The 24,720-nt window shown below is 62.4% G+C and overlaps 2 protein-coding genes and 1 long non-coding RNA gene across 9 annotated transcripts; 2 read left to right on the forward strand and 1 right to left on the reverse strand.

Moving 5' to 3' along the window:
• Window positions 1,537-12,112, forward strand: ZNF512B (zinc finger protein 512B). Its single transcript, XM_018057482.1, has 18 exons — window positions 1,537-1,568; window positions 2,175-2,208; window positions 3,468-3,593; window positions 3,874-4,016; window positions 4,276-4,404; window positions 4,530-5,206; window positions 5,310-5,536; window positions 5,651-5,722; window positions 5,816-5,962; window positions 6,126-6,250; window positions 6,322-6,414; window positions 6,610-6,708; window positions 6,788-6,958; window positions 7,151-7,345; window positions 7,490-7,591; window positions 7,873-7,935; window positions 8,428-8,526; window positions 8,747-12,112. Exons 3-18 carry the CDS (start codon window positions 3,470-3,472, stop codon window positions 8,990-8,992), a joined length of 2,712 nt encoding a protein of 903 aa, XP_017912971.1. The 5' UTR covers window positions 1,537-1,568; window positions 2,175-2,208; window positions 3,468-3,469; the 3' UTR covers window positions 8,993-12,112.
• LOC108637400 lies at window positions 11,846-17,939 on the reverse strand. Its single transcript, XR_001919031.1, has 2 exons — window positions 15,216-17,939; window positions 11,846-13,442 (listed from the first exon to the last, which is right to left on the reverse strand). It is a non-coding gene; the product is annotated as an uncharacterized LOC108637400 (long non-coding RNA).
• Window positions 12,196-23,567, forward strand: UCKL1 (uridine-cytidine kinase 1 like 1). Of its 7 annotated transcripts, none has more exons than XR_001919030.1 (15): window positions 12,196-12,463; window positions 17,957-18,147; window positions 18,382-18,488; window positions 18,598-18,768; window positions 18,847-18,918; window positions 19,598-19,787; window positions 19,907-19,968; window positions 21,578-21,597; window positions 22,163-22,261; window positions 22,344-22,437; window positions 22,525-22,583; window positions 22,666-22,788; window positions 22,928-23,035; window positions 23,156-23,312; window positions 23,421-23,567. XR_001919030.1 is itself a non-coding variant. In XM_018057485.1 (15 exons), exons 1-15 carry the CDS (start codon window positions 12,351-12,353, stop codon window positions 23,498-23,500), a joined length of 1,647 nt encoding a protein of 548 aa, XP_017912974.1. In that variant the 5' UTR covers window positions 12,299-12,350; the 3' UTR covers window positions 23,501-23,567. The 7 variants fall into 7 exon arrangements, 6 of the variants coding, with proteins under 6 accessions (XP_017912974.1, XP_017912973.1, XP_017912972.1 ...); XM_018057485.1 differs by having other exon boundaries at window positions 12,299-12,463; window positions 17,960-18,147; window positions 22,525-22,587; XM_018057484.1 differs by lacking the exon at window positions 21,578-21,597 and adding an exon at window positions 20,524-20,540 and having other exon boundaries at window positions 12,300-12,463; window positions 22,525-22,587.

The following is a 24,720-nucleotide window of genomic DNA, read 5'->3' on the forward strand; positions in this document are numbered from 1 at the left end:
CCCCATACGTACCCACACAGCAATCAGGCACACACAAATACTAATAGGCCCCTGCAGCCTGGACACATAGGCACCAACACAGAGACATATAGACACCTGTGTCCAGATGTACAACACAGTGACACAGGGTCCCAGCATCCTGTGACCTCCTAGCACACAGAAAACACCAGGCACAGTGCACTCCCCACATAGAATACACACGACGTCACGTGTTGCCCTGTGGCCTGGACACACATTCACTAAGACCTGGACAACCTGGGTACTAACATACAACAGGCATCTTTCCCACCTAGCATGGGACACAGACACACCCTGACACCCTGATGTCTTGACACACGTGGTCACATAGACACACCTACACAGAGGGGCTGACATGCCACACGTGCAGACTTATACGGGGAAAGTTATAGCCTTGGATGCATCAGGGCATACACAGTGACTACCTCCCCAAATCCTGCAGGTCATGACCCCAGGGTGGGCACAGTGAACTAAGGAGGGATCACCCAGGCTTCTCCGGCTCTGATTTCCAGGCAAAGGACTGACTGACCCCACCCCACAGAGGGCTCTGCCCTGTCTCTGCCCCAGAGTGGACATGCCTTGAGAGAAGTAGCTCCAAAGGGTCCCTGGGAGAACAGGATGCACATCTGCCCAAGAGCTTTGCGCCCTGCCCAAAAGTGCAGCCGCACCAGCTCCAGTGTGGACAAGCAGAGAAGGCGGAAAGGGCCTCAGGGAAGGGGGAGCTTCTTGTGCCTCCGGTTCCCAACTACTCCCCTACTCTACTTCATTCATTCCAAGTCATGGTGAGGTGGGTGTGCTGTCACATCCAGACCTGATACCAGCGGCCCCGGGGAGGGCCCAGTTCTGGGGCACAGAGGAGCAAGGCACTGCTGGCTGGTCTAGGACCACCCCCCAAATTAGCAAGAGGATGATCAGCAACCCCAGGAAAGCCCACAGGCCTCAAACTGCTCCGGGACTGCCAGGAGCCAGGCCATTTCCCCAGGGTGGCCACAGGCAGACGTGGTTACAGGGCTGATTGGAAAAGAGGCTCGATCCTGCTTGGCAGGCTCAAGGCCCCCGGGGCCAGGAGTTCAAGGTCCCAGAAGAGCGCGGCCTTCATGGCCACACCTTCCCCGGGTCAGGTCGTAGAGATGCCTAATCGCTTCCATCCGTGCGCGCTGGGATTGGGACAGCACCCAGCGCCCCACCATGCCTCAGTTTACCCCAGTGCCTGAAAACTGCCTCTGGCCCGACGGAGGCGTCACTGGCCACTTTGCTCTGGCGACCCAGCCCACGCAGGGGACGGACAGGCAGCGGGGCTAAGGAATGGCCGAACAGGCCCCCTCCCCCGACCCGTCTCTCCCGTCGCCGAGCAGCAGCAGGAATACCGCGAGAGTTCGCCCCCTCCCCCCAACAGTAAAACTGTCAAAGGTGGGAGGGGCGGGAGCGCGCATGTGCGCAGCGCGGCGCGCAGCCTGCGCCGCCCGGACCCTGCGCCCCTCGCCCCGCGCCCCGGCCCGGCCCGGCCTGGCCCCGGCCTCCGCCTGGCCCCGGCCTGCTGGGCGCCGCAGGTAAGCGCCCCGCCGCACCCTCGGCCGCGCCCCCGGGCGGCCCCCGCGCCGGCCGCGCCCCCGACCCTGACCCCGCGCGCAAATCGGGGGGGCCGGGCCCCGAGCCCCCGCCCGCAGCCCCCGCCGCGCCCGGACCCCCGCGCCTCGCCCTCCGCCCCGCGTCGGCGCCGCGTCCCTGCCTCCTCCTTCTCCAGAAAAAGTCGCCATTTTGGTTCACTGCCTTTGGGCCACCCCCAGGCTCGCGGAATCGGCCCTTCCGGGGCCAGGCCGGGCCCGCACCCACCGCAGGTGACAGGTGGGTGGCGAGGCCAGCCTCCAGGTGTGCGTCCCCTGGCCAGCCTCATCCGCGCGCCTGGGCCTAGGCCGGGGTCCCGGGCTGAGCGGCCTGGACCGCAGTCCCGCCTCCAGCGTCGCCTGCGGTCAGCGCGTGGCACTCCTTTCCATCCCAGTGAGGGTCCCACCTCTGCGACCCTGCTGGCTCCTCAGGGAGGGTAGAAGCCCGTTCTCCTCCTGGAGCGCGAGTCACAGGCCTTGGATGGAAGGAGGGTCTCTGCCTCCTAGGCCAGATCTGGCCCCCGACCACCCAACTCTGAATTCTCCACCCAGGCTGGAGGAGGACTGGAAAGGCCGGGCTCAGCAGGTACACACACCACTGGCTTCTGGGGTCATCGTGGGGTTGGGGTGACTACTGTTGGGTTGTCTTCTTGGAAACATCAGTGTGAGCACTTCCAGAGAAGTTTGTTTAGAGCCCTCTGGACCCTTACCCGCCTCCCTCAGGCTGTGGATACAGGCCACCCTGTGGCCATGGACAGTGACTGCCCTGATCTCTGACCTCATCCTGCCCAGAGGGCCTCTGGACCTCCTAGGCACAGCAGATCCTTTCGTTTTCCTCTGATAGAAGTTAGTGACGGGACTTCTCTGGTGGTCCAGCGGTTAAGACTTCACGCTTCCAACTCTGGGGACTCAGGGTCCATCCTTGGTTGGGGAACTAGGATCTCACATGCCATGAGGTGTGACCTGAAAAATACAAAAAGAAAGAAGTTAGAAATCAGGGGAAGGATCACCTGCCCACACACCCCTACCACCTTCTGTGGCCTTGAGAGTCCCTGTGGGAGGACCCACTGGGCTGGACTCAGAGTCGCTCCAGCTTTCAGAGTCTATGGTCTCTGGAATGGGGCTGGTGGGCCTGTAGGTTGGGGACAGAGCATTTCTTGAGGGTTGGAGGCGAGGAGGCCAGTCAGGTGAGGCGTGTTGGAGGGGTCCAGCACGAGTCGTCCATCTGGTTGGAGGGGCTGCGGCTGGAAACAAGGTGGAGCAGAGGCTCCAGGAGGGCAGTTCTGCTGGCACAGGGACTGGAGAAGGTATGTGTGCAGCTAGGGAGGGTGGGGGCCCTTAGCGCCCACCTTGGCTGTTTAGACTGTGTCCTGGGGAGAAGAATGCAAGGGTGTCGGCTCAGGTCCCAAGCATGGCCTTGGGTCTGGGCAGGGCTGTGGGGGAAGGTGTTCTAGGTGCCAGGCCAGCACAGCTGTGACCCGCAGCCACACTGGTGTCATAACTGGCCCCTGAGGGGTGTCCTTGGCCTCCCTTCCCTGGGGCTCTCTGGGGTAGTGTGTCTGAAGACAGGGAGCCCTCTGGAGCAGGTGAGGGTCTCAGGACAGAGCTAGATTGTTCCAAGCTGATGGTGTCTCCTGGCCATCCAGGGAGACTTTGGCTGGGCAGCCCCTCCCCTAAACCAGAACTAATCCCCCCTACCCCTAACCTTTCCCTTGTGACTAAAAGCACAGGCCAGCAGGCTCCCCCTCCTCAGGCCAGAATGTGGGCCTGTCTGGGGGTAGGATCAAGGGCAGCCCATTTTCAGGTCCTGAGTGGGCCCTGTGGGTCTGTCCACTTGCTCTGCAGAGATGACCGATCCCTTTTGTGTTGGAGGAGGCCGCCGGGTCCCAGGATCCAGCAGGAGCGGGCCTGGGAAGGATGGCAGCCGGAACGAGGTCCGACTTCCTGTGCTCCATGAGCCCCCAAAGCTGGGTAAGAGGAGGCAACCGGTGGTCCTAGGCGGCCAGTGCTGGGTATAGGTCTCCCCGGATGTCAGGCTCCTGGGTGCCCAGCCTGGCCTCCTGAAAGGCTTCCTGGGGAGGGGCAGCCGGGGCCCAGGGTTCCTGACCAAAGCGGACCACAGCCTCCTGCCTCCCTGTCTCCATGAGTGCAGGGGACATGAGGCTCATTCCAGGCAGGACCAGCCCCCCTGGCTGGCGGACGAGGCTGCGGTGAATGCATTCTCTGAGCCTTGATGTGTCGTGTGCTGCAGGGCTGCCAGTGGTCCGGGCTGGGCAGACGGTGCCCAGCCAGGCCGCACTCTGCTTTGACCTGGAAAGTCCAGCTGGCGACAGGACGGAAGGGAAGAAAAAGGGGCGTCCAAAAGCCGAGAATCAGGCACTCCGAGACATTCCCGTGAGCTCCCCGAGGGCTGGGTGGGCTCTTGCGAGGTGTTCCTGGAAGCCCACTGCCTTGCCGGGCTTGCCTGCTGTGGGTCTAGCACTGAGCTACCTGCCCACATCTGCCTGCTGCTCCGTGCTTGAGGGCTTCGAGACGGGGCCCAGTGGACCACAAGTGGGAGTCCTGCAGGCCTAGGGACAGTACTGAGTCTGGGGCTGGCTGGTAGAGGCCTGGGTGGCTGCAGGGTCAGCAGCCTGGCCTTTCCCACACCTAGCTCTCCCTGATGAACCAATGGAAAGACGAGTTCAAGGCGCACTCGAGAGTAAAGTGTCCAAATGCCGGGTGCTGGCTGGAATTCCCCAGCATCTACGGGCTTAAGTACCACTACCAGCGGTGCCAAGGGGTAAGGGACTGCAGCCTGGGGAAGGGGAAGCCTGGGGAAGGGGAAGCCTGGGGAAGGGGAAGCCTGGGGCCCACCCTACCCTGGCTGTTGGCTTGGGAGTGTCCATATCTGCCCTCTCCACCCAGGGTGCCATCTCAGAAAGGCTGACCTTTCCCTGCCCCTTCTGTGAGGCTGCATTCACCTCCAAGACCCAGCTGGAGAAGCACCAGATTTGGAACCATATGGACCGACCCCTGCCTGCCCCCAAGCCTGGGCCAGTCAGCCGGCCAGTCACTGTCAGTCGGCCAGTTGGGGTTAGCAAGCCCATTGGAGTAAGCAAACCTGTCACTATCAGCAAGCCCATTGGCATCAGCAAGCCAGTGACAGTCAGCCGGCCTGTGCCAGTCTCCAAACCAGTGACAGTCAGCCGACCCGTGCCAGTCACCAAACCAGTGACGATCAGCAGGCCCGTGCCAGTCACTAAAGCTGTCCCGGTCACTAGGCCCATACCAGTCAACAAACCTATACCAGTCACCAAATCTGTACCAATTGCCAAGCCAGTGACAGTCAACAAACCGGTGCCAGTCACCAAACCAGTGACTATCAACAAGTCAGTGCCGATGACAAAGCTTGTAACAGTTACAAAACCTGTGCCAGCTGCGAAGCCAGTGACAGTCAGCAGACCCATCGTGGTCAGTAAGCCAGTGACGGTCAGCAGGCCCATTGCCATCAGCAGACACACGCCACCCTGCAAGGTGGTTCTGCTGACCAAGTCTGAGAACAAAGCTCCTCGGGCTGCAGTGAGGAGCAGCGGTAAGAAAAGGTATGGGGGCTCCTGCCAGGTTGGGACTGGGTGTCCCTAGGGCAGTCCAGGGGTAACAGGGCCCAGAGCGGGTCCTCCTGTCTTTACTCCCTGCTCCCTGTAGGACTGCGGATGGCCTGGACGCCTGCCCCATCCCACCCAAGCATGCGAGGCCAGAGAACGGAGAGTACGGCCCAGCCACCCCAGAGCAGAGCTCGGCCTTCCAGCTGAGCACAGACCCCAGCAGCAGCCCCCTTTCTCTGGGCAGCAGACCCTCAGGGGGCAAGGAGGTGCCAAGGGCTCCAGGCCCCGGGTCCCCGCCTGAGGAGGGTGCAGAGCGCATAAAGCACAGTAAGATGGGATTGGGAGGCAGCGGCCAGGGTGAGGCCAGCAATGAGCCGGCCTGAGCTTACCAATGGTTATTTAACCAGAGTCTTGGCCTCTGTTTTCTCTCTCCTGAGTCAGGAAGGAAACAGAAAACACCCAAGAAGTTTACGGGTGAGCAGCCGTCCATCTCAGGGACTTTTGGACTCAAAGGTAAGGCCTAGACTAGCCAGGCACCCTCGGGGGCCAGACACACGCTGTGGCCACACCCTCAGCTGACACCTGCCTTTCTGCCTGTTTGCACAGGGCTGGCCAAGGCAGAAGACAAAGCCCGCATCCATAGGGCCAAGAAACAGGAGGGCCCGGGCCCTGAAGACACGCGGAAAAAGGGGCCAGCCCCCACCAGCGCTGTCAACAAGGAGGTGCCAGCTCCTATGACCCACCAAGCCCCAGGTAGGGGCTGCTGAGTGGCAAGGCACAGGCCAAGTCTTGATGATGGAGGCAGATCCTGAACCATGGGGACGGGAACTGAGTGTGGGCTTTGGGTTCTGTGCTTGGCGTTAAGGTCATCTGGGAGCTCCTGCCCCTCACCTGAGGCCCTGGCCTTGCCCTGCAGGTGGCCCTGAGGAGCAGTGGCAACGGGCCATCCACGAACGGGGGGAGGCTGTCTGCCCCACCTGCAATGTGGTCACCCGCAAGACCCTCGTGGGGCTTAAGAAGCACATGGAAGTGTGTCAGAAGGTAGGGCTGCCCCCTGGCTCGGGAGGGGAGGCACCCCAGGACCGACCTCTCACCAACATGCCCGTCTGCAGCTGCAGGATGCACTGAAGTGTCAGCACTGCCGGAAGCAGTTCAAGTCCAAGGCCGGCCTCAACTACCACACCATGGCTGAGCACAGCACCAAGGTATCCCCTCGGGCCCAGCTGCCGTCCATGCTGCCCACTGGCCGCGGGTCTCCTTCCCCCTACCTGCCCGGCTCTGACCACTGGCCTCTCACTAGCACAGCTTAGTGGCTCCCGTGCCTGACTAGGGCCATCCGTGGCCCCGGGCAGGGGCGGGCCCCGTGGTGGCAGGGGCACTGAGGCTGGCCTGCCCCTCAGCCCTCTGATGCCGAGGCCTCGGAGGGGAACGAGCAGGAGGAGCGGGAGCGGCTGCGGAAGGTGCTGAAGCAGATGGGCCGATTGCGCTGCCCCCAAGAGGTGAGTGGGCCTGCAGGTGTGGACGCCAGGTGGATGTGGCCTGGCTGCTTACCACACTCACCTGCCCCCCGAACCCCAGGGCTGCGGGGCCGCCTTCTCTAGTCTCATGGGCTACCAGTACCATCAGCGACGCTGTGGAAAGCCGCCCTGCGAAGTGGAAACTCCGTCCTTCCCCTGCACCCACTGTGGCAAGCCCTACCGCTCCAAAGCAGGCCATGACTACCACGTGCGCTCAGAGCACACAGCCCCGGTGAGTAACCACAGCCTGGGTGCTCGTTCCTCAGGCCCCTGCCCTGTGGGCTCCCTCTTCCCTCCTGGGGGACTGGTGTGTCAGGGGAATGAATCTGTGATGGGCGTCTGTGCCCCCAGCCTGCTTTCTCCTGTGTTCTCTGTGTGGCACATGCCATGTGGCTCACCAGCTCACCCAGCCTCCCCTCCACAGCCCCCTGAGGAGCCCTCTGACAAGGCCCCTGAGGCTGAGGACCCGCTGGGTGTGGAGCGGACTCCCAGCGGCCGTATCCGCCGCACGTCGGCCCAGGTCGCTGTGTTCCACCTGCAGGAGATCGCAGAGGACGAGCTGGCCCGAGACTGGACCAAGCGGCGGATGAAGGATGACCTGGTGCCCGAGACCGCACGGGTGAGCCCTCCTCCCTGTCTCTGAGCGTAAGGCCCGTGGGAGGAACCTGGGCAGTCCGCCCGCCTCCTGGGTGCAGACCTCCCATCCATGGAGGGGAATGTCTGGGTCACCTCCAGCTTACCCTGTCAACTGCTGTGTCTGTAGCTCAACTACACGCGGCCAGGCCTTCCTGTGCTGAACCCTGAGCTGCTGGAGGCATGGAAGAACGAGGTCAAGGAGAAAGGCCACGTCAACTGCCCCAACGATGTGAGCTGGGCAGTCTGGGCAGGCGTGGGAGCTCTGGGACTCAGAATAGAGGGCCCAGGGCTGGCCTTGGGGGGAGACTTCCATGTGGCCCGAGTTTCATAGGCAGAGAGGCCTTGACCTCAGCCCTAGCAGCTCAGCCTGCCACACCCTCTGACTTCTGGGATCACTCCCACCCACCTGCCTCAGATGGGCCCCAGATCCCCTGGGCTGGGCAAGGGGTGCACGGTGGTCAGTGGGCTCCTGCTGGAGAGCCTGTCCCCACGGTCACCTCCCACCCCCAGTGCTGTGAAGCCATCTACTCCAGCGTGTCCGGCCTCAAGGCCCACCTGGCCAGCTGCAGCAAGGTCAGTGCCCAGGCCCTCCCCTCAGCCGTGTGCTCGGTGCTCCCAGCTGCTCCCCAGGGTCCCATACATCCTGTGTGTCCCCCTGGCCCTTTGGGGTCCAGGGCCAGCACAGCCCAGGACACTGTCCCCCCAGCCTCAGCCTGGACGTAAGTCAGTCAGTCATGGTTGGTCCTGTTTATGGGCTCTTCATCTGTGCCTATACAGGTGGGTGGTCGACCCAGGGTTGGGGCTGACCTAACACCCTCGGCTATGGGCTGTGACTCTTCCCTGGAGCACCTGCCTCTTGCCACCCTCGCTGTGCTCCCCTGCAGCCAGGGCACCTTGGTGGTCCCATCACAGCAGCCTTGTGGGTCTGTGAAGCCCACCCAATGGGCACCCATCCAGACAAACCTTACAAGTGTGGGGGTCCCAACTGCATCTGGGAACTTCTGGTCCTCTAAGGGCCAGGGTGGGGGCCAACCTCTGGGGGTTGGACTGCCATGTGCCTTACAGGGGGACCACCTGGTGGGGAAGTACTGCTGTCTGCTGTGTCCCAAGGAATTCAGCTCCGAGAGCGGCGTCAAGTACCACATCCTCAAGACCCACGCGGAGGTGCGGCTGGATGGACTGGCCCCGTGGAGGGGCAGAGGAGGGGGTCGGGATGACAGCTTTTGTTGCCTTTGCTTGAGCAAGTTGCCACTGTTGAGGAAGCTTCTGGTTTCTCTTCAGAGTGGCTTCCCTGGAAGCTTGGGTGCCCGAGACCCTAGGGCCCCTCTGTTCTGCCTTCCAGCGTCCCAGACCCCAGGGTCTCCACTGCTGCTTCTTTCCTCAGAACTGGTTCCGCACTTCGGCAGACCCGCCTCCCAGACACAAGGGCGTGGACTCCCCCGTGCCCAGGAAAGAGAAGAGTCCAGCCGGCGGGAAGAAGCGGGGCCGCAAGCCCAAAGAGCGGCCCTCCGAGGAGCCGGCCCCCGGGACGCCTCCCCACCAAGACGACTGGCCACCAGCAGGCAGAGACAAGGGGGCCCGGGGCTCCACTGGCCGGAAGGTGGGAGCCGGCAAGGCACCTGAGAAGTGAGCTTGGAGCCTGGCAGGTGGGTGGGGCCCGGCCCCCACACTGGCCCGGCCCCTGTGTCTGGGGTGGGGCACCAGAGCCTCCTGCCCTCCAGGTCTCCACCCCTACCCCGCCTGTTTGTCTGTCCAGCAGCGGTGGGCAGCCCTCTCCTCCCTGAAGGCAGCCCCTTCCCATGCAGGCTGCCGCAGGATGCCCTGGTCTGGGGCTCCCAGGAGGACCGGGCAGCTGGGGAGTGCAATAGTCTGGAGGGACCATCACGGGCGGTGGGGGAAGGGCTAGAGCCTGGGCTTCAGGTGCGGGCACTGCGGAGCAGGCATATGGCCTTCTGGCCCTTGGCACATGAGCTCCATGCCCCATCTGCTTTGAGTCCAAGGCTCAGACGGTCCCTGGGTAGCCTGTTGTTCTGGGCTGATGAGGATACCTGAGCGGCCTCGCCTCTTGACCCGACACTGGAACCCCAGCACCCCCAGCTACCTCCCAGGACAGACCCCAAGTCTGACAACTACCGTGCTGACCTGATGGCCCACCCCACCTGTGCCCCGCTGCCTTCTGGTTCCTGCACTTCTGCGCTCTACCTCTCTAGGCCCACCCTCCCTTGCTGTGCAACCCCTGCTGTGCTCAGGCCCCTGCCCCACTGGCCTGTGTCCATTGTGATGGGGGAGGCTGTCTTGCTCCACTGTCTCCAGTAGTGCTCCCTGCTTGAGGCCAGCAGAGGCTCTTCTGCCATCGCAGAACTGCTGAGCAGGGCTGAGGGGCTGCATGAAGCGAGCTCTGGCCTCAGCCTCCAGCTTCGCTAATGCCACTGGCCTAATCACATAGCCCAATGGATTTAGGGAGGGCCAGTCTGAGTTCCAGGGTCACCTGGGGCCCACAGGCCTGTGGAGTGGGGACCTGGGGCCTGGCTTAAGTAGTGACCACTGTGGGAAGCAGCCTCAGTCTGCTGGCCTGGGTTGACCCATGGCCAAGCTCCCGTGGGAGCCTCCTTCCTCCTTTTTTACCTGCTCTTTCATTTCTGGTTGTGTGGCCTTTTGATGTGAGAGCCGAAGGCCAGGGTGGGAACTTGGTCGAGGTCATATAAGTTGGTGGCAGCGCCAGGGCTCTGTCTTGGCTCCCTTTGGTGCCCTGAGGACAGCGAGGTCTGTAGGTTGGGTCAAGTGGAGTCCAGGGCACTGAGGATGCAGCCACACCTTCCTGCCATGGCATTGCTGGGGCAGGGAGGGTTTCAGAGCTGTAGGCTTGGACAGAGGCTGTTTTCTACTGGGGGGTGGGGGTGGGCTGAGGGCTTGGCCTTGCCGATCCTGGATGATGTGAATTTTGATATTTGCTTGTGTGCGTGTGTCTCCTGGGTGTAGTGGATGCCAGTCTCGTTGCTGTGACAAGTAACAAACCTTTTTTTTAATTCTGTTTTTTATACAAAAACTCACCACAATCTAACATTTTGGTGCTAAGGGTTTCCTGGTGCCGACGGTGGATCTAGGGGCTGGGCTGGGGTCCCTCCCCTGCTCAGGGAGGCAGTGCTAACTGGGCATGCCTGCCCCCAGGCTCCTGTCCCCATCTCACCCCTGGAGAGGAGGGTCCAGTGTGGGCTCAGCTCTCCTCACCCTGCACCAGGGAGACGGCTGCCAGGAGGCTTGGGGGCCGAGGCGCTATACTGCCTGTTTCTAGCTTCTTCACTTGACCCGAGTGCTCTGACCCTGGGCAGTCCTGGCTTGTGTGCTGGGGGGGGGATGTGGAAATGTGGACCCCCCTACTCACACACACCTGATCTGATCGGCAGGTAGAGGCCTGGGCAGGGGCAGGAAATCCAGCGTCAGATATTGAGGCAGGCAGCCCAGCTTCAGGCAGGAGGGCTTTCCTTCTTGTATTCCTGGGTGTCGCTGGTGTATGGCTGGGGAGGTAGAGGTGGGTGGGCAGCCACTGGAGGGGCAGCTATGGGAGGGTGCCGGGGAATAGGCGCTGGTGGGGCCCCACCTGCACTTTGTCCTTGTCACCGATGGCAGGAAGAGGTTGGACCTCAGCACCTCGGCAGGGGATGGCCGCCTGGCCGGCCTCTCAGGTACTTGGCCCTTGGGGAGTGGGGGCTGGTTTTGGTTGGGGGATTAGTTTCACTGTCACCCCTGCCGTCCATGTGCGATCTCTGATGTGGGAACCTCACCGGATGTGTGGGAAGAAGTGGGGTCCTGGGTAACTTGATGTTTAGCACTTTAACCCCCTTCTTTGTCTTTAAGGCATGGGGACTGCTGGGTGGGGACCCCTTTCTCCTCTTCCCCTCCCTGCTCGTCCATGCTGGTGGGTGGCAGTGACAAGCTGGTCTATAGAGCCCTCCTCCCATGGCAATGGAGCCATTGGTGGCTTGGTGGAATCTGTCCACATCCCATTCTGTTGGGAGTGCAGCCTGGTAGTTACCTAGCCTTGATTGACACCTTCGGTGAGAGGGACCCAGTGGCAGACAACCCCCTCTGTGTGGTGGGCATGGACCCTGCCTGAGACCCCAGGCCCAGGGCACAATGCCAGGTCCCTTTCTAAAGATCTACCTCTGGCCCAGCCCACCTCCCTTGCCCTGAGAACAGGAAAGGGTTGACTCAAGGGACCGAAACTTCACACAAAATAGGATGCACTTTTTTTTGCTCATGCAAGGGCAGATGAGTGTCCCCTGGTGTGACTGATGGCCCTCCTGGCTGTAGCCCCCTCCTGTCCCTTTGGTTTGGAAGGGAAAGAATGGGTGCACCCTGACCCACAGAGGGGAGGGCTGTCCCTGTGTGTTGTCCTCCGTGGGCCCCAGGCAGCTGTCCTGAAGGCCTGGAGTTCTGGAGGAGCCAGCACCTCCTGCCTGTACTTTGGGTTTCTTGGTTTGGGTTTTTTAATGCCAGTTCTCCGTATTAAGTGCATTTTGAAAGAGAGGTTCCAGCTATCACTTGTAACCATATATATACATATATATTCTATCTACAAAGTGTTTATTTGCAAGATGTTTTTGACGGTGAGCTCGGGCCCTGCCCGCCTTGTGACCATCTGTCCCTGGTCCTCGTCCCCGCCCCGGTCCCGGGAGTGGCTCGGGGCGGGCCATCAACTGTATGTATTAAAAATAACTGTATCAAATAAATGTTTATTGATTTTTTTTCAGCGGTTTTGTGTAGACGAGTTTGTGGTAAAGCGTGGGCTGGGGTCCTTACCTGCACACCCGCTGCAAGGCCTCGTGAGGCTTGTAGTTTGCGGGGCGCGCGCGGCCTGGTGGGACTTGTAGTCCGCAGAGCGCGCTGGAGGGCGCGCGGCGCCAGGCCCTGAACCATAGCTCCCGACAGCCTGAGCGGCCGTCCCCCAAGCCCCGCCCCACCCCGCCCGCGGAGAGGCCCCCGAGCTCATGGCTGCGCCCCCGGCCTCGGCCGACGCCCCCCGACCGGCGCCGCCGCCCCTCGCGGCTGGAGACGGGCCAGATCGGCCGGAGGGGAAGAGCGAGACCACGTGCGAGGACCGGTAGGCGCGGCGCGCCCCTCGTGTTCCGTGGGAGGAGCGGCCCAGGGATCCGGGCCTGGACCGGCCAACGGTCCCCGTGGCCTGGCGGGGGAGGGACCTCACGGACTGCCGCGGGCAGGGCCTGTGTTGGGGATCGTTCTGTCCCGAGCCGACGCGGCGCCGGGCCTACGAGCACCGGGCTGGACTGTTAGCCCGCCGGATGCTCCCAGGTGGTCACTTCGTTCCGGGACCCATACAGACTCGGCCTCCCAGCTGAGGCCAGAGGTCGTGATGCTGGGTGGTGCGGGGCACGGTATCTTCCAGTTCCCGCCTAAGCACCTGGACAGTCGCGGCTCTGGGGACTTTGCAGGAGGGGACATTGTGGCGGAGAGGCGGGGTTCTGTCCCGTGGCTGGGGAGGCAGTTCCCGCTCACGGCCTCTGGGGCCCGGACCCAGAAGGCAGAGCAGCGCTCAGGGGAGGGCTGGCTCTTCACTTCCGGGTCTGAACACCGCCCCACCCCCTCTCCCCGCCTGACCCAGCGCTGGCCACAGGCTGGGTCCAAAGAAAAACTTTTCAGCCTGGCGGTCTGTCTGGAAAGTGCCAAAGTGCCATGGCTTGGACTGCTCAGGACTGGGCGCTGCCAGCAGAGCTGCTGGGCGAGCAGGGAGAGGGTCTCAGGCCCCCTGCGCCTGAAGGAGCCTCTGGTGTCCCTCCAGGCTCACGGCCTCCTGGTGAGCAGTGATGCTGGCTCGGATGACAGGGTGGAAGAGGAGGGACCTGAATCTGTGACACTTGTTAGTTCCACACAATCTGATGTGTTGGAGACCAGATAAACTCTTGAGAAGAGCGCCCTCTGTAGACATCGGTTGGCAGCGGCTGGCGGCCCTGCCTGGTGCACAGACGGAGTAGTGGACCTAGGTGACCCTGGCAGGGCCAGGGTGATACAGTGGTCTTCCTCCTAAAAGCGTGGTCCCCAGGGGACAGGAGGGGAGCCAGGGCCTGTGGGCAGTAAGCAGAGACCAGCACATTCTCCCACAGAGCCCCATGGAGTGGCCCTGGAGCTTCTGGACATCTGGGGGAATTTCTCATTACACCCTGCCTTCTCTATTCTCTGGGATATTCCTCAAGCACGTGTTCCCCTCCCCCCGCAGTCCCTGCACAGCCCTACACACACACACCCCTCAAGCAGTCCCTGCACGCACCCCCCCCCGCCCCCCAACCCCGGTGAAGGTACCAAAGCTGCCTCCCTTCCTTGTCTGGGTGTCTGTGCAGGTGCCTCTGCACAGAGGCTCTCGCCTGACCTCGGCTCCACTTTGCCTTCTGTGGTCTGCATGAAGGCTTCTTGTGCGCCTGGCCTTCTGGAAGGGACCGACTTTTCCTTTGCACTGGAGGTGCTGGTGGACTAGTGAGCACCCTTTGGGCTGTCTTCCTGGTGGGGTCCTGGTGGACACAGGTCTGGGGGCTGCCACTGGGCTAGTGGAAGGAAGCTGGCCTACTTGCTCAAAGCAACGGGAAAGAGGGGTTCCTCTAGGGGGATTCCCAGTGGGTGGGGTGGCGACTCCAAGTCCCTGGAGCCTACTGCACCCCTTCAGGACTGCAGTCCCCCGGCCCCAGTTCTGTCTGCTCAGATTTCTGTTCCTGAGCTTGTCTGGGCCACCTACCCCCAGACCAGGCCCCAGTGGGCCAGCTACTCTCTCCTCTGACTTCCTTTTACTCACTCACCCAGGAAACTCCTAAAGAACGATGGGGCTCAGGGGCCCCTCTGCAGCCCTGAGACTGAGCAGGGCAGGTAGGGTGGGGGCGGGAGGGAGTAGCTCCTGGTGGATGGGGGCAGACCTGTTACCCCAAGGTGGTGCCCAGAAGGGGCTTCCTCTGAGCCCTGAAGCAGAGTAGAAAAGCTGGTGTATGGATTGGATTAATCACAGGGAGGAGGCTGGGGACCTGGGATATGAGTGAATACTGCAGCCACACACCAGAGGGCCTGCTCTTCCTCCTGCTGCTGGCCTGGGGCATGGCTGTGACCCTAGTTAAGCACTGAGCACTGATGATGGCCTTGAGGGATGTGCTGGAGCCTCCGTGATGGGGTGGGGGTGGCGGGCAGTTATTCTTGGAGGAGGCCTCAGGGGGGTAGAGTTTCAGGTTGTTTATGCTTTCAGGAGGCACCTGGGGCAGGGGTGGGGCCCTTAGCTCAGCTCCTTGCTGATAGCTCAGCCTAAAGACACCTTTGCTTTCCCTGTCTTGGGGTTGGGGGCCCTGCGCTCTGCAGCCCCTGGGAGGTGGGGTCTGAGACTTTATCCAGGGTGTTCCGGATGGGGTTCCTCAGCCAGCCCTGGCCGGGCAGCATGCCAGCCTGAGCGCAGGAGGGGCAGCTCACCCCGATGCTGGCCTGAGTCTGCCTGGCTGTTCTCCTCGGCAGGGTCAGTGCTATTAATATCAGGCCAGTGCACAGCCCCAAGCTGGTGATCCTCTTATGCCTGTGGCCTCGGCCCCTGAGGCTGGTGGTGAGTGCTGTTGCTTCTCTTGGGGCCTCTCACCTGTTGGCCCCCCAACTCCCAGTGGGCAGCCTCTGCCAGTCAGGGCTCGGACCTCACTACAGCTCCGCACTGGTTGTGTTGCCCACCCATGGAGGGGCAGCTCAGGGGGCTCCTGAGCTGTCCTGAGGGACTGCTGGGAGCCTAAGAGGCAGTGCAGGGACACCCCTGCACACACCTGGGGTCGTCCTGCCATCCCGGTCTCCCTCGTGTCCTGGCCATGAGCAGCCCCCCAGCTTACCCTGGCATCCGGGTATCAGGGTGCTGGACCCTCGGAGCAGAAGGCAGGTGAGTGGTAGGCTTGCCGTCTTCTGGTGAGGATTCCTGTCTTCACTGTGTCTCGGCTACCCCCAGCCCCATGTGCTGTCTGGTGGACACCAGGCCAGGCAGCCAGGCAGGCCTGCCACCTGCAGATGTCAGCTTTGCTTGGAGCTCTCAGTTCTTGGCTGACGTGTGTCCATTATGGTTTGTAATCCTTCGGGTTGACGTTGCCTTTAGTCCTTGCGGATGGCAGCACCCTGACATCTGAGAGCAGGCAGGTGAGGCCTTGCATGACTTTCCAAATCAGAGGTTGTTTTCATGCCAAGTGGGGAGAGGCCTGCTCTGGAAGATGCAGTGAACAGAGAGCCTGGCACTTGGGGAGGTGGTGGGGCCTGACTTGGCTGTGGACCGGATGCTATTCAGACCCATTGCCAGCCCTCGGTGGGCAGCTTTCTGGCAAGGTCACCCCTGCTTACCTTCAGCTCTTCCCTGAGAAGGCATCCCTCCCAGGCTGTCAGCACTGCAGGCCTCTGGAGCAGTGGTGGTGGTGGTCATCATCACCTCAGTGGGATGAGGGTCAGTCACCAAGAGGGGTGATGCTCCTGCCCGGGGCCCAGCTTGGAGGGAAAAGTGGGGAGACAGTAGTAGCACTCGCCCAGGCCTCCTGTCCTGCGCCGGTCCCGCAAGGCGGCCTGTCTGTGCCAGAGCCTGGTCGGCACGATGGCTGGTCTGTTGGCAGAGCCTCTCTGCCTCTCTGCAAACCCAGTTTTCTGTGTTGGCGTTTCCTTTCCAAGTAGAAGGCGCAGACTGGACTTTTTTCCTCTGGGGGCATGTGGAGCTCCTCTCCCCAGCTACGGGCCATAGGTCACCTCCAGGGCCTGGGGGTTGCTCGCATGTGGGGGGCAGCTATGTTTGGGCCCCGAGGCCCTGTGCTCACTGCTGGGGGCCAAGCGCAGCTATCGGAATGGCCAGCGGTGCCCTCCGATCAGGGTCTGGAGACGTCCAGCTTGGTGGAGTGTGACGCTGGGCAAGCCGGCCCTGCCCCGTCACCTGGGTGTCCTGCTGTGTGGTCTGTGCTCAGCTCCACAGACGCGTCGTAATTGCTTCCTCAGAGGTCACCCAGCCGCAGAGGTGACACTGGGGGCAGAGGCCAGGGAACCTGGGCTTGCTCCCCACCCACGCCATACAGATGACAGAGCACCAAGGCAGCCCGGCACTCTGTGTCCCCTGGGACAACGCTGCACCTCCTGTCACATCCAGCTGACGGTTCTCAGCTGCTTCAGTTGTGCTGACAGGGCCCTCTGTGCCCTGGAAGCCGCTGGTGTGACTCGTCACGTGTTAGCCCTGAGCTAATTCCTCCCTCCGCCTCCCCCTCTATATACACGTGTGCACAGACGTTGTCCTCCTGCCTCTTGGCAACACTGGGTGCACTGGGAGCCACACAGCTGGGAATGCCAGGGAAATGCTAGGTTATCCTGAAGTGAGCCAGACGGCCCTGCACTCCTGGGGACATCTCCCAAGGCCAGTTTTGCAACGCCCTGTCCTGGCCACGACGACAGGCCATAGCAGTGATGGCGAGCTTCGGGGACAGACCAAGGGTTGGTTTGGTTTTTGATCATGAAGGGGCATGTGCTCATAAAACACACACACCTGAAGTCCTTGCCCCTGACCTTGGTGGCTGAGGCCGCTGCTTGCTGTCTGTGCCTCCACCTGACAGGCGCGTGCTGGCCTTTACGGCTCGTGGCGCTCTGCCTTCTCACCTGATGGTACATCGAGGACGTCTTCAGTGTGTGGCTCCTTCTCAGGCTTTGACCCGTATCTGAGCAACATCCATCACTGGGGCTCTGGCTGCAGGTGGACATGTCCTACCCAGGTTGTCCAGAGTGCCCTGGTTCCTTGCCTGGACTGTCAGCCTGTTTTCCGCGTCTCTGGGGCGGGTCTGCAAGCTGAGGCTGTGAGCAGTCCACTTTCTCTCTCAGGCAATGACTGAAAGCGCCTTCCCCCTAAGTTGGTCCTGTGCCTAGGGCCACCTTCACACGGGCCTCTGTGTCCAAGTCTCTGTCTCCTGTCTGACCGCTCAGCCAGGCTGAGCCTCCCCTGTTGTACCCTCAGGCCTTGGGGCCTTGAGCCAACCATCATGTCCATGCCCCTTTGGGGTATAAACCTGCCAAGAAGTCAGCACAGCTCTGCTCACTGGAAAAGGCCCCAGTGGGGTCTCCCTCCCTCCCCCAGGTCGAGTTTCCACCCCACCTCAAGTGCAGCCTTTGGGGGCCTCCACCCTCTTCCCTGTACTTGGCACGGTGCCCTCAGTCTCCCTCCTGCTCCATCCTCTCCCTCTGGAGCCCCTCCCTCTGTGCCCGGAAGGATGATGGGGATTGGGTCTCACAAAAGGAGAGGGCTGCCCTGAGTGTGTTGGGGGAAGGAACACAGTCCTTGATGGGTCTTGACTGTCCTTGGCGTGACTGCTTCCCATCTCCCTGACACCCAGTCCACGTGGGAGGAAGAGGTGGGCCAGGACAGTGCTCCCCTGTGTCCCCTACTGTCCCCTAGATGGATGGGCTGCAGCCGGGTGTGCTGTGCCCCTGCACAAGTCTGCTCACTTTCACCATGCCTATGTGTGTGCATGGGGGCACCATATGGACTAGTTACACTAGGCCTGATGTGGGGTGGCTGGGGGCTGATGGCCCTGGGCCAAGATGACCATGTCCCCCTCCCCCACAGCAGCAACGCGGAGTCCCTGGACAGGCTGCTTCCACCTGTGGGCGCAGGGCGCTCGCCAAGGAAGCGTACCACCAGCCAGTGCAAGTCTGAGCCGCCCCTCCTGCGCACAAGCAAGCGTACCATCTACACGGCAGGGCGGCCGCCATGGTACAACGAGCATGGCACCCAGTCCAAGGAGGCCTTTGCCATTGGTGAGCATGGCCGTGGCAGGAAGGGTGGGCCAAAGCCACCATCAGGTGGGACCGCTGAGTAGAAAGGTGGGACCCACCTCAATGTCCAACGCCTGCGCTGGTGTCTTGTGACTAGCATTGCTTGGGCCCCTCGGTCCAGTTTAGAAGAGGCTGTGTGGGAGTGGCGGGCACCACTGGGACTCATCTGTGAGCTGGGCTGGGCCACTGTGCTCAAGGTCTCTACCCTACCCACAGGTCTGGGAGGTGGCAGTGCCTCCGGGAAGACCACCGTGGCCAGAATGATCATCGAGGCCCTGGATGTGCCCTGGGTGGTCTTGCTGTCCATGGATTCCTTCTATAAGGTGCGGGTGCCCTGTGGTGCAGGCTGCCTCTGGGAGGCTCGTGGCCCCCGCCCTGGCCTGGGGCCTGAGTCTGCAGCTGCCCCCAGCTCCTCCCCTCCCCCCACCTCAGGTGCTCACCAGGCAGCAGCAGGAGCAGGCTGCCCACAACAACTTCAACTTTGACCACCCAGATGCCTTTGACTTCGACCTCATCATCTCCACTCTCAAGAAGCTCAAGCAGGGCAAGAGCGTCAAGGTGCCCATCTATGACTTCACCACCCACAGCCGGAAGAAGGACTGGGTAGGCCGCAGGCTCGGCTGCACTGGGCTGGCGCAGGGGCCCCAGGCCGCTTTGTTTTGACACACGGTTCCTTTGCAGAAAACTCTGTATGGTGCAAATGTCATCATCTTCGAGGGAATCATGGCCTTTGCCGACAAGACGCTGTTGGAGGTGAGGACAGGCTCCAGGCGGACGACCCCGGTCCTCCTGCTGGACTGGCCTTAAACACGCTTCCATCCCAGTTCCCGTCCTGTGCTGAGGCCCAGGGTTGGGTGAGCTGCCTTGTCTCCTGAATCTCACACAGCCCCTTTGCATCTCGTGGCTGCCAAGGTCAGAGCCACATTTGTGGGGGGTAGGTTCACATGTATGTGTGTGCACATGTGTGTTCTTTCCTGGGAGGGAACTAGCCTCCCATGTGGGCAGGTCCCCAAGGGCATCCTGTCCCCTGGGAGGCTCTGGGCAGCTGCCCCGCATGTGACACCCTCCAGTCAGGCTGCAGATGGCTCCCTCCCTGCCCTGAGCAAGGTCTTTGCATGGTTGGCTCTGCCCTAGGCCTTGCTGCTTGTGCTGGTCCCGAGTGTGAGTGTGCTCAGGCCCTGGGAACCCCGCTGCCTACCGTGCATACACACACACTCCACACATGATGCACACCAGACACACATTCAGCCACACCACACCCTCCCCACCCCTGAGGGCCCCATATCATCCAGACCCCAGAGGAGCCCTGAGGGCCTTGTCCACTCCTGGGCCCACGCCCAAGCCAGGGTCTCTGCCGGAGGCGATCCCCTGTGGCCTGTGCTGCCCTGCCAGTGTTGGCCCTCAGCTGCTCACTGCACCTACCCCCCCATAGCTCCTGGACATGAAGATCTTTGTGGACACGGACTCCGACATACGCCTTGTGCGGCGACTGCGCCGTGACATCAGCGAGCGGGGCCGGGACATCGAGGGCGTCATCAAGCAGTACAATAAGTTTGTGAAGCCTGCCTTCGACCAGTATATCCAGCCCACCATGCGTGTGGCAGACATCGTAGTGCCCCGGGGTCAGCCTGCAGGCCCATCTGGCAGGGAGGCGGGAACAGGGGGCACAGCCAGACCTTATCCTCCCTCCTGCTCCCCCGAAGAGTAGGGACAGGACCTCACCCTCCCCCTTCACTCCTAGGGAGCGGGAACACAGTGGCTATCGACCTGATTGTGCAGCATGTGCACAGCCAGCTGGAGGAGGTGAGCCACAGCTGGCCCCGCTCCCACACCCCGCAGCCCCACCTGCCACTGCCCAGGGCCACCTGCCCAAGCAGCCCCATATTTACTGGCCAGGGGCAGCTGGGCTCCCTGAGGGAGTGTGGGCCTTGCAAGGATGGGTACAGCCTATCCCTTCCAGCCCTTCTGGGTGACTGGGGTTTTGGCACCAGGTCCCTTGTCCCAAAAATCCTAGAAGGTCACACACCACAGGCTGGCCATGGGGGCCACCCATCCCTGGGGTTGGCTTCACAGTGGGGTGCTTGAGGCCTGCGGAACAGAGCTCCAGGGTTCCTGGCTCTGACATCCCGCCCAGAGGTACCCTTGTCGGACCACAGGAAGCTGACCCTCTCCCATGGCAGGCAGCCCCTAGGACCCTCCCCTCCGGGGCTATGGTGTGTCTGCTCTTGGGTGGGGGTGGCCTGGCTGGCTGAGGCACACGGTGGCGACAGGCAATGCCGTCCCATGACTTTGAGGTGAGCAGTGCTGCCGTCTCTGACACCCACCCCATTCCCTTGTGTCTCCTTGTCGCTGCCGCAGCGTGAGCTCAGTGTCAGGTAAGAGTTCCCACGCCTGTCTGCGCAGATGGAGGCATTTCCAACATCTACAGGGAGCTTGGAGTCTGGGCTGTCCCCTCCCACCATGCCCACCCTCTGTGGTGGCCCTGCCCCAGGCACAGAAGGGGTGGTGTGGCTCCCACACTGCTTCTACCTGCCCTTGCCAGGTAATTCAGGCCCAGAGAGGTCAAAAGACCTGCCCCACGTCACATAGTACCCTGACCTCTCTGGAGGCTTTTATCTGACTTAGGGCTGGTTGTATCGGGTCCGACTCCAGGGCACAGCTATCCTGAGCCAGCATTCCTGGGCCCCAGGGCAGTGCCACCAGCCCATCCTGCAGCTGAGGGCCTGGGTCTGCCCCTTCTCTGCTTGAGCCAAGAAGCCAGTCTACTCCCCTAAGCGGTGGTGAGGCACCTCCCCCCTTCTCGTTCCGTGCGCCCCCCCCGCCCCCACCCTGTGGGATGCTGGCCCACCCTGGCACTGGAGGCCAGGCGCAGAGAGCCAGGTGGAGCCCTTAGGAGTTCTGGGCTGAGTGCCCTTTCCGCCCACAAGGCGGAAGGTGGTGCCCCGTCCCTACGCAGCAGTCGCGGAGCCGGGAAGCACCAGACCGAGCCCCGAGCTCCAGCTGCGTTGGAAATGCCTCCAGGCCAGTCGCCGGCCTCCAGCTTCCTGCCCACGCATCAGTCTCCGCTTGCCTCTCACCCAGCCCAGGGCCCCGGCGGAAGCCTTGGTTCAGAGACATAAAAGTTTCCAGGAAGCGTGGCTGCCTTGGGTGGAAGGGACCTGCAGGGCCGCCTGCTGTGGACTTGCGGGTGCTCGCAGGCCCAGGGGTGCGAGCTGCAGGGTCTTCCTGCCACCGCCCCGCCTCCTTCCTCCCCCAGCCTCCTGCTCTTCCCCAGTCCAGCTGGTGGCTGCGGGGACCACGGTGCTGCCGCTAAGTGGTCTTCTCTCTTTCTTCTTTTCCTCTTTGTAAACCCTGGGGTTTCCTGCCCTGTTCCCTCCCTGACCTACTCTTCGCCTCTTCACCTGGCGGGCAGAGGAAGCTGCGCTGGGATCTGTGAGGACAGAGTGCTCTGGCCGTGGTGCTGCCCGCGAGCTGTGTGCCGGCGCCCGCAGGCCCCGCCCCGCCCCGCAGGCCCCGCCCCTCTCCGCTCCAGGCCGGGGCAGCAGGGGCTGCGAAGCCAGCTCTGCCCCTCTCCCGAGGGGGCTGCGCATCACCTTGGGGAAACTTAGGCGGGGCTTGGCCTCAAAGCTCAGCTGTTTCCCCTGGAAGAGGGGTCCTGAGGTTGGGGACCAGGTGTCCAGCTTGGGGGCAGAGATTCGTCTGCCAGGACCTGGACCGGGAGGGCACCTGGAGCGGGGAGGGAGGCTCGCCGCAACCCCTGCTTCCAGCCTAACGGTCAGCTGCTCTGCCTTCCACCGTGTCCTTTAACCCTTGCCTGGCTGTTATGGGGGAGGGCATCCGGGAATGGGGGCCTTCCTCCACATCAACTACTGGGAGGATAGCCCCCACCCGGCACACTGCGGTGCGGACCACCACTGCCCCCCCCAGCCTGCAGCGGGAGGGTAGGGCTCTGGGGGGAAATGCCCTCCTTGAGCTCCCAGTCGGTTTGTGTCCTCAGGGCTGCTCTGGCCTCGGCGCACCAGTGCCATCCCCTGCCCAGGACGCTTAGTGTCCTCAAGAGCACACCACAAGTGCGGGGCATGCACACCATCATCAGGTGAGCCCTCCTCCCCTCCCTCAGGGCAGGGCGGGCGGGCGAGCCGCCCTTCCCTAACCTGGGGAATGACCGCCACCCACAGAGACCGGGAAACCAGCCGCGACGAGTTCATTTTCTACTCTAAGAGGCTGATGCGGCTGCTCATCGAGCACGCACTCTCCTTCCTGCCGTTCCAGGTCTGAGGACAGGGTTGGGGGAGGCTGGGTAGCAGGGAGGGGGAGAAGAGGCTGCTCACCCTCACGCCCTCATCCCGCCCTGCACAGGACTGCATGGTGCAGACCCCACAGGGTCAGGACTACGCGGGCAAGTGCTATGCAGGGAAGCAGGTACCAGGGGCCTGGGCTGCAGTGGGAGATGGATGGAAACGGGAGGCAGGGTCTGACCAGCTCAACCTCATCCCCCAGATCACTGGCGTGTCCATCCTGCGGGCCGGTGAGACCATGGAGCCTGCGCTGCGGGCCGTATGCAAGGACGTGCGCATTGGCACCATCCTCATCCAGACCAACCAACTCACTGGGGAGCCCGAGGTGAGGGGCCCCTGGGAGTGAGGGAGTGGAACTTCGGAGAGGGCGGGATATGGGTGGAGCCCGAGGGGGGGTGGGGGTGGAGTCCCCGAGAGCCCTGCTGTGGCCTTCTGGTACCCCCTGACCCTGGGGCCTCCTGCAGCTCCACTACCTGCGGCTCCCCAAGGACATAAGTGACGACCACGTGATCCTGATGGACTGCACAGTGTCCACGGGCGCAGCGGCCATGATGGCTGTGCGGGTGCTGCTGGTGAGTGGCAGGGGGTGGGGGGTAGGTGTGTGGTGGAGGGGAGCGGGGGTGGGGGGGTGGGGTGGGTGTGTGGTGGGGCGGGGCAGGTCCAGGGCCGCTGCTCAGCCCTTCACCCCGCAGGACCACGACGTGCCTGAGGACAAGATCTTCCTGCTGTCGCTGCTCATGGCAGAGATGGGCGTCCATTCGGTGGCCTACGCCTTCCCCCGCGTTAGAATCATCACCACAGCAGTAGACAAGCGCGTCAATGACCTCTTCCGTATCATCCCTGGCATCGGTGAGGCTGCCTGGCCTCCTCAGTGGCGCTCGGGGTGGGGTGGGGTGCAGGGGGGTGGGCAGGTGGGCCTGCCTGAGACCCCACCACAAGGACCTGCTTTTCCCCCAGGGAACTTTGGTGACCGCTACTTCGGGACCGACGCCGTCCCTGACGGGAGCGACGATGAAGAAGGGGGCTCCACTGGGTAGCCACCCACCCGCCCCAACTCCCCACGCCTCCCTGTCTCCCTTGAAGCTCAGAGTAGAGATGTTAATTTATTTTAATTAAAAAAAGTGTTACCCATGTAACTTGTCTAAACATTTATAAAATAAAGCTTTAGGGAAAGGAAGCCGCGGCCAGTGAGTGGGGCTCAGGACTGTTATCCCACTTGGACCTGGCTTGGGGAGCGGGCCCCAGGGCTGCCCCAGACCTCAAGTTCTGAGGCCCCCATGGAGCCAGAGGACTGAGGGAGCCTGCCCTCCACTGGGTTCTGGCCAGGGTCCTGCCTCCTCCTGCCCCCAGCCCCTGCAGGACAAGGGGTCCTGGTCTTGTACTTAACTTTCCTTGTGTCCAGGCTCAGCCACATTTAGGAGAGGGCAGAGCTGGACCTACAGCTCCTGGCCCTGCTAGACAGGCCCTTGGTGGCCAACTGGCCTGGACCTAGGGCTCTGGGTCTTACAACGTGTCAGCAGCCTCTACAACCACTACCCCCGCCACCCCCGCACCCTGCATGTTTGTACCACGGCAGGGGGAGTGGGTGGCGGGGAGGAGACTGGTGTGCGGGGGTGGCTGTAGGAAGCAGTGAGGAGCTGGTGCTGGCCACAGGGGCCCCACTTGCAGGGGAGACACCGGTGCCTCAGAGAGCCGGCCACACTGCTCAGGGCCAGAAACCACGTCCGGCCCTGCCTTCACTGTTTTTGGGCAAGGGCACCCGTCAGGGTGCAGACCCGCCTGGCTCACAAACCTGAGGCGGATTCCCAGCTGCAGCAGGTGGGCTGTCAGAAGCCCCCACACAGACGTTCCCTCCACCTCACGGCCTGGTCTCACTCTTTCCTGCCCTCCTGGGTCTCTCTTGGTTCTCCACCCCCCTCACAAAGGCCATGTCATGGAAAAGCTAGTTGTGGGGCGGGGACAGGAAGTCTGGGTGGGGGCCAAGCGAAGGGCAGCAGATAAAGACGGGAGTTTGGTCCAGAGGTGGTCAGGTGCAGGGTCAGAGGAGCGACACAGCCCTGAGGTCGGCAGAAGGGACCTCTCCCCCACAACCTGGTGAGTGGACAACTCCCCGCTCCAGCCCCGTCTCCAGGGCCAAATTTGTTCATTCATTCATCCTGTGCTCTAGTGCCTGGAGCCTGCAGCAGGCCTGGCCCTGCTCAAGTGCTGACAGGCAAGGAGGCAGAGATCCCCTTCTATCTGGCCAGCTCTTCCCAGA

This window comes from Capra hircus, chromosome 13 (genome assembly GCF_001704415.2).
Source record: "Capra hircus breed San Clemente chromosome 13, ASM170441v1, whole genome shotgun sequence".
NCBI lineage: Eukaryota > Metazoa > Chordata > Mammalia > Artiodactyla > Bovidae > Capra > Capra hircus.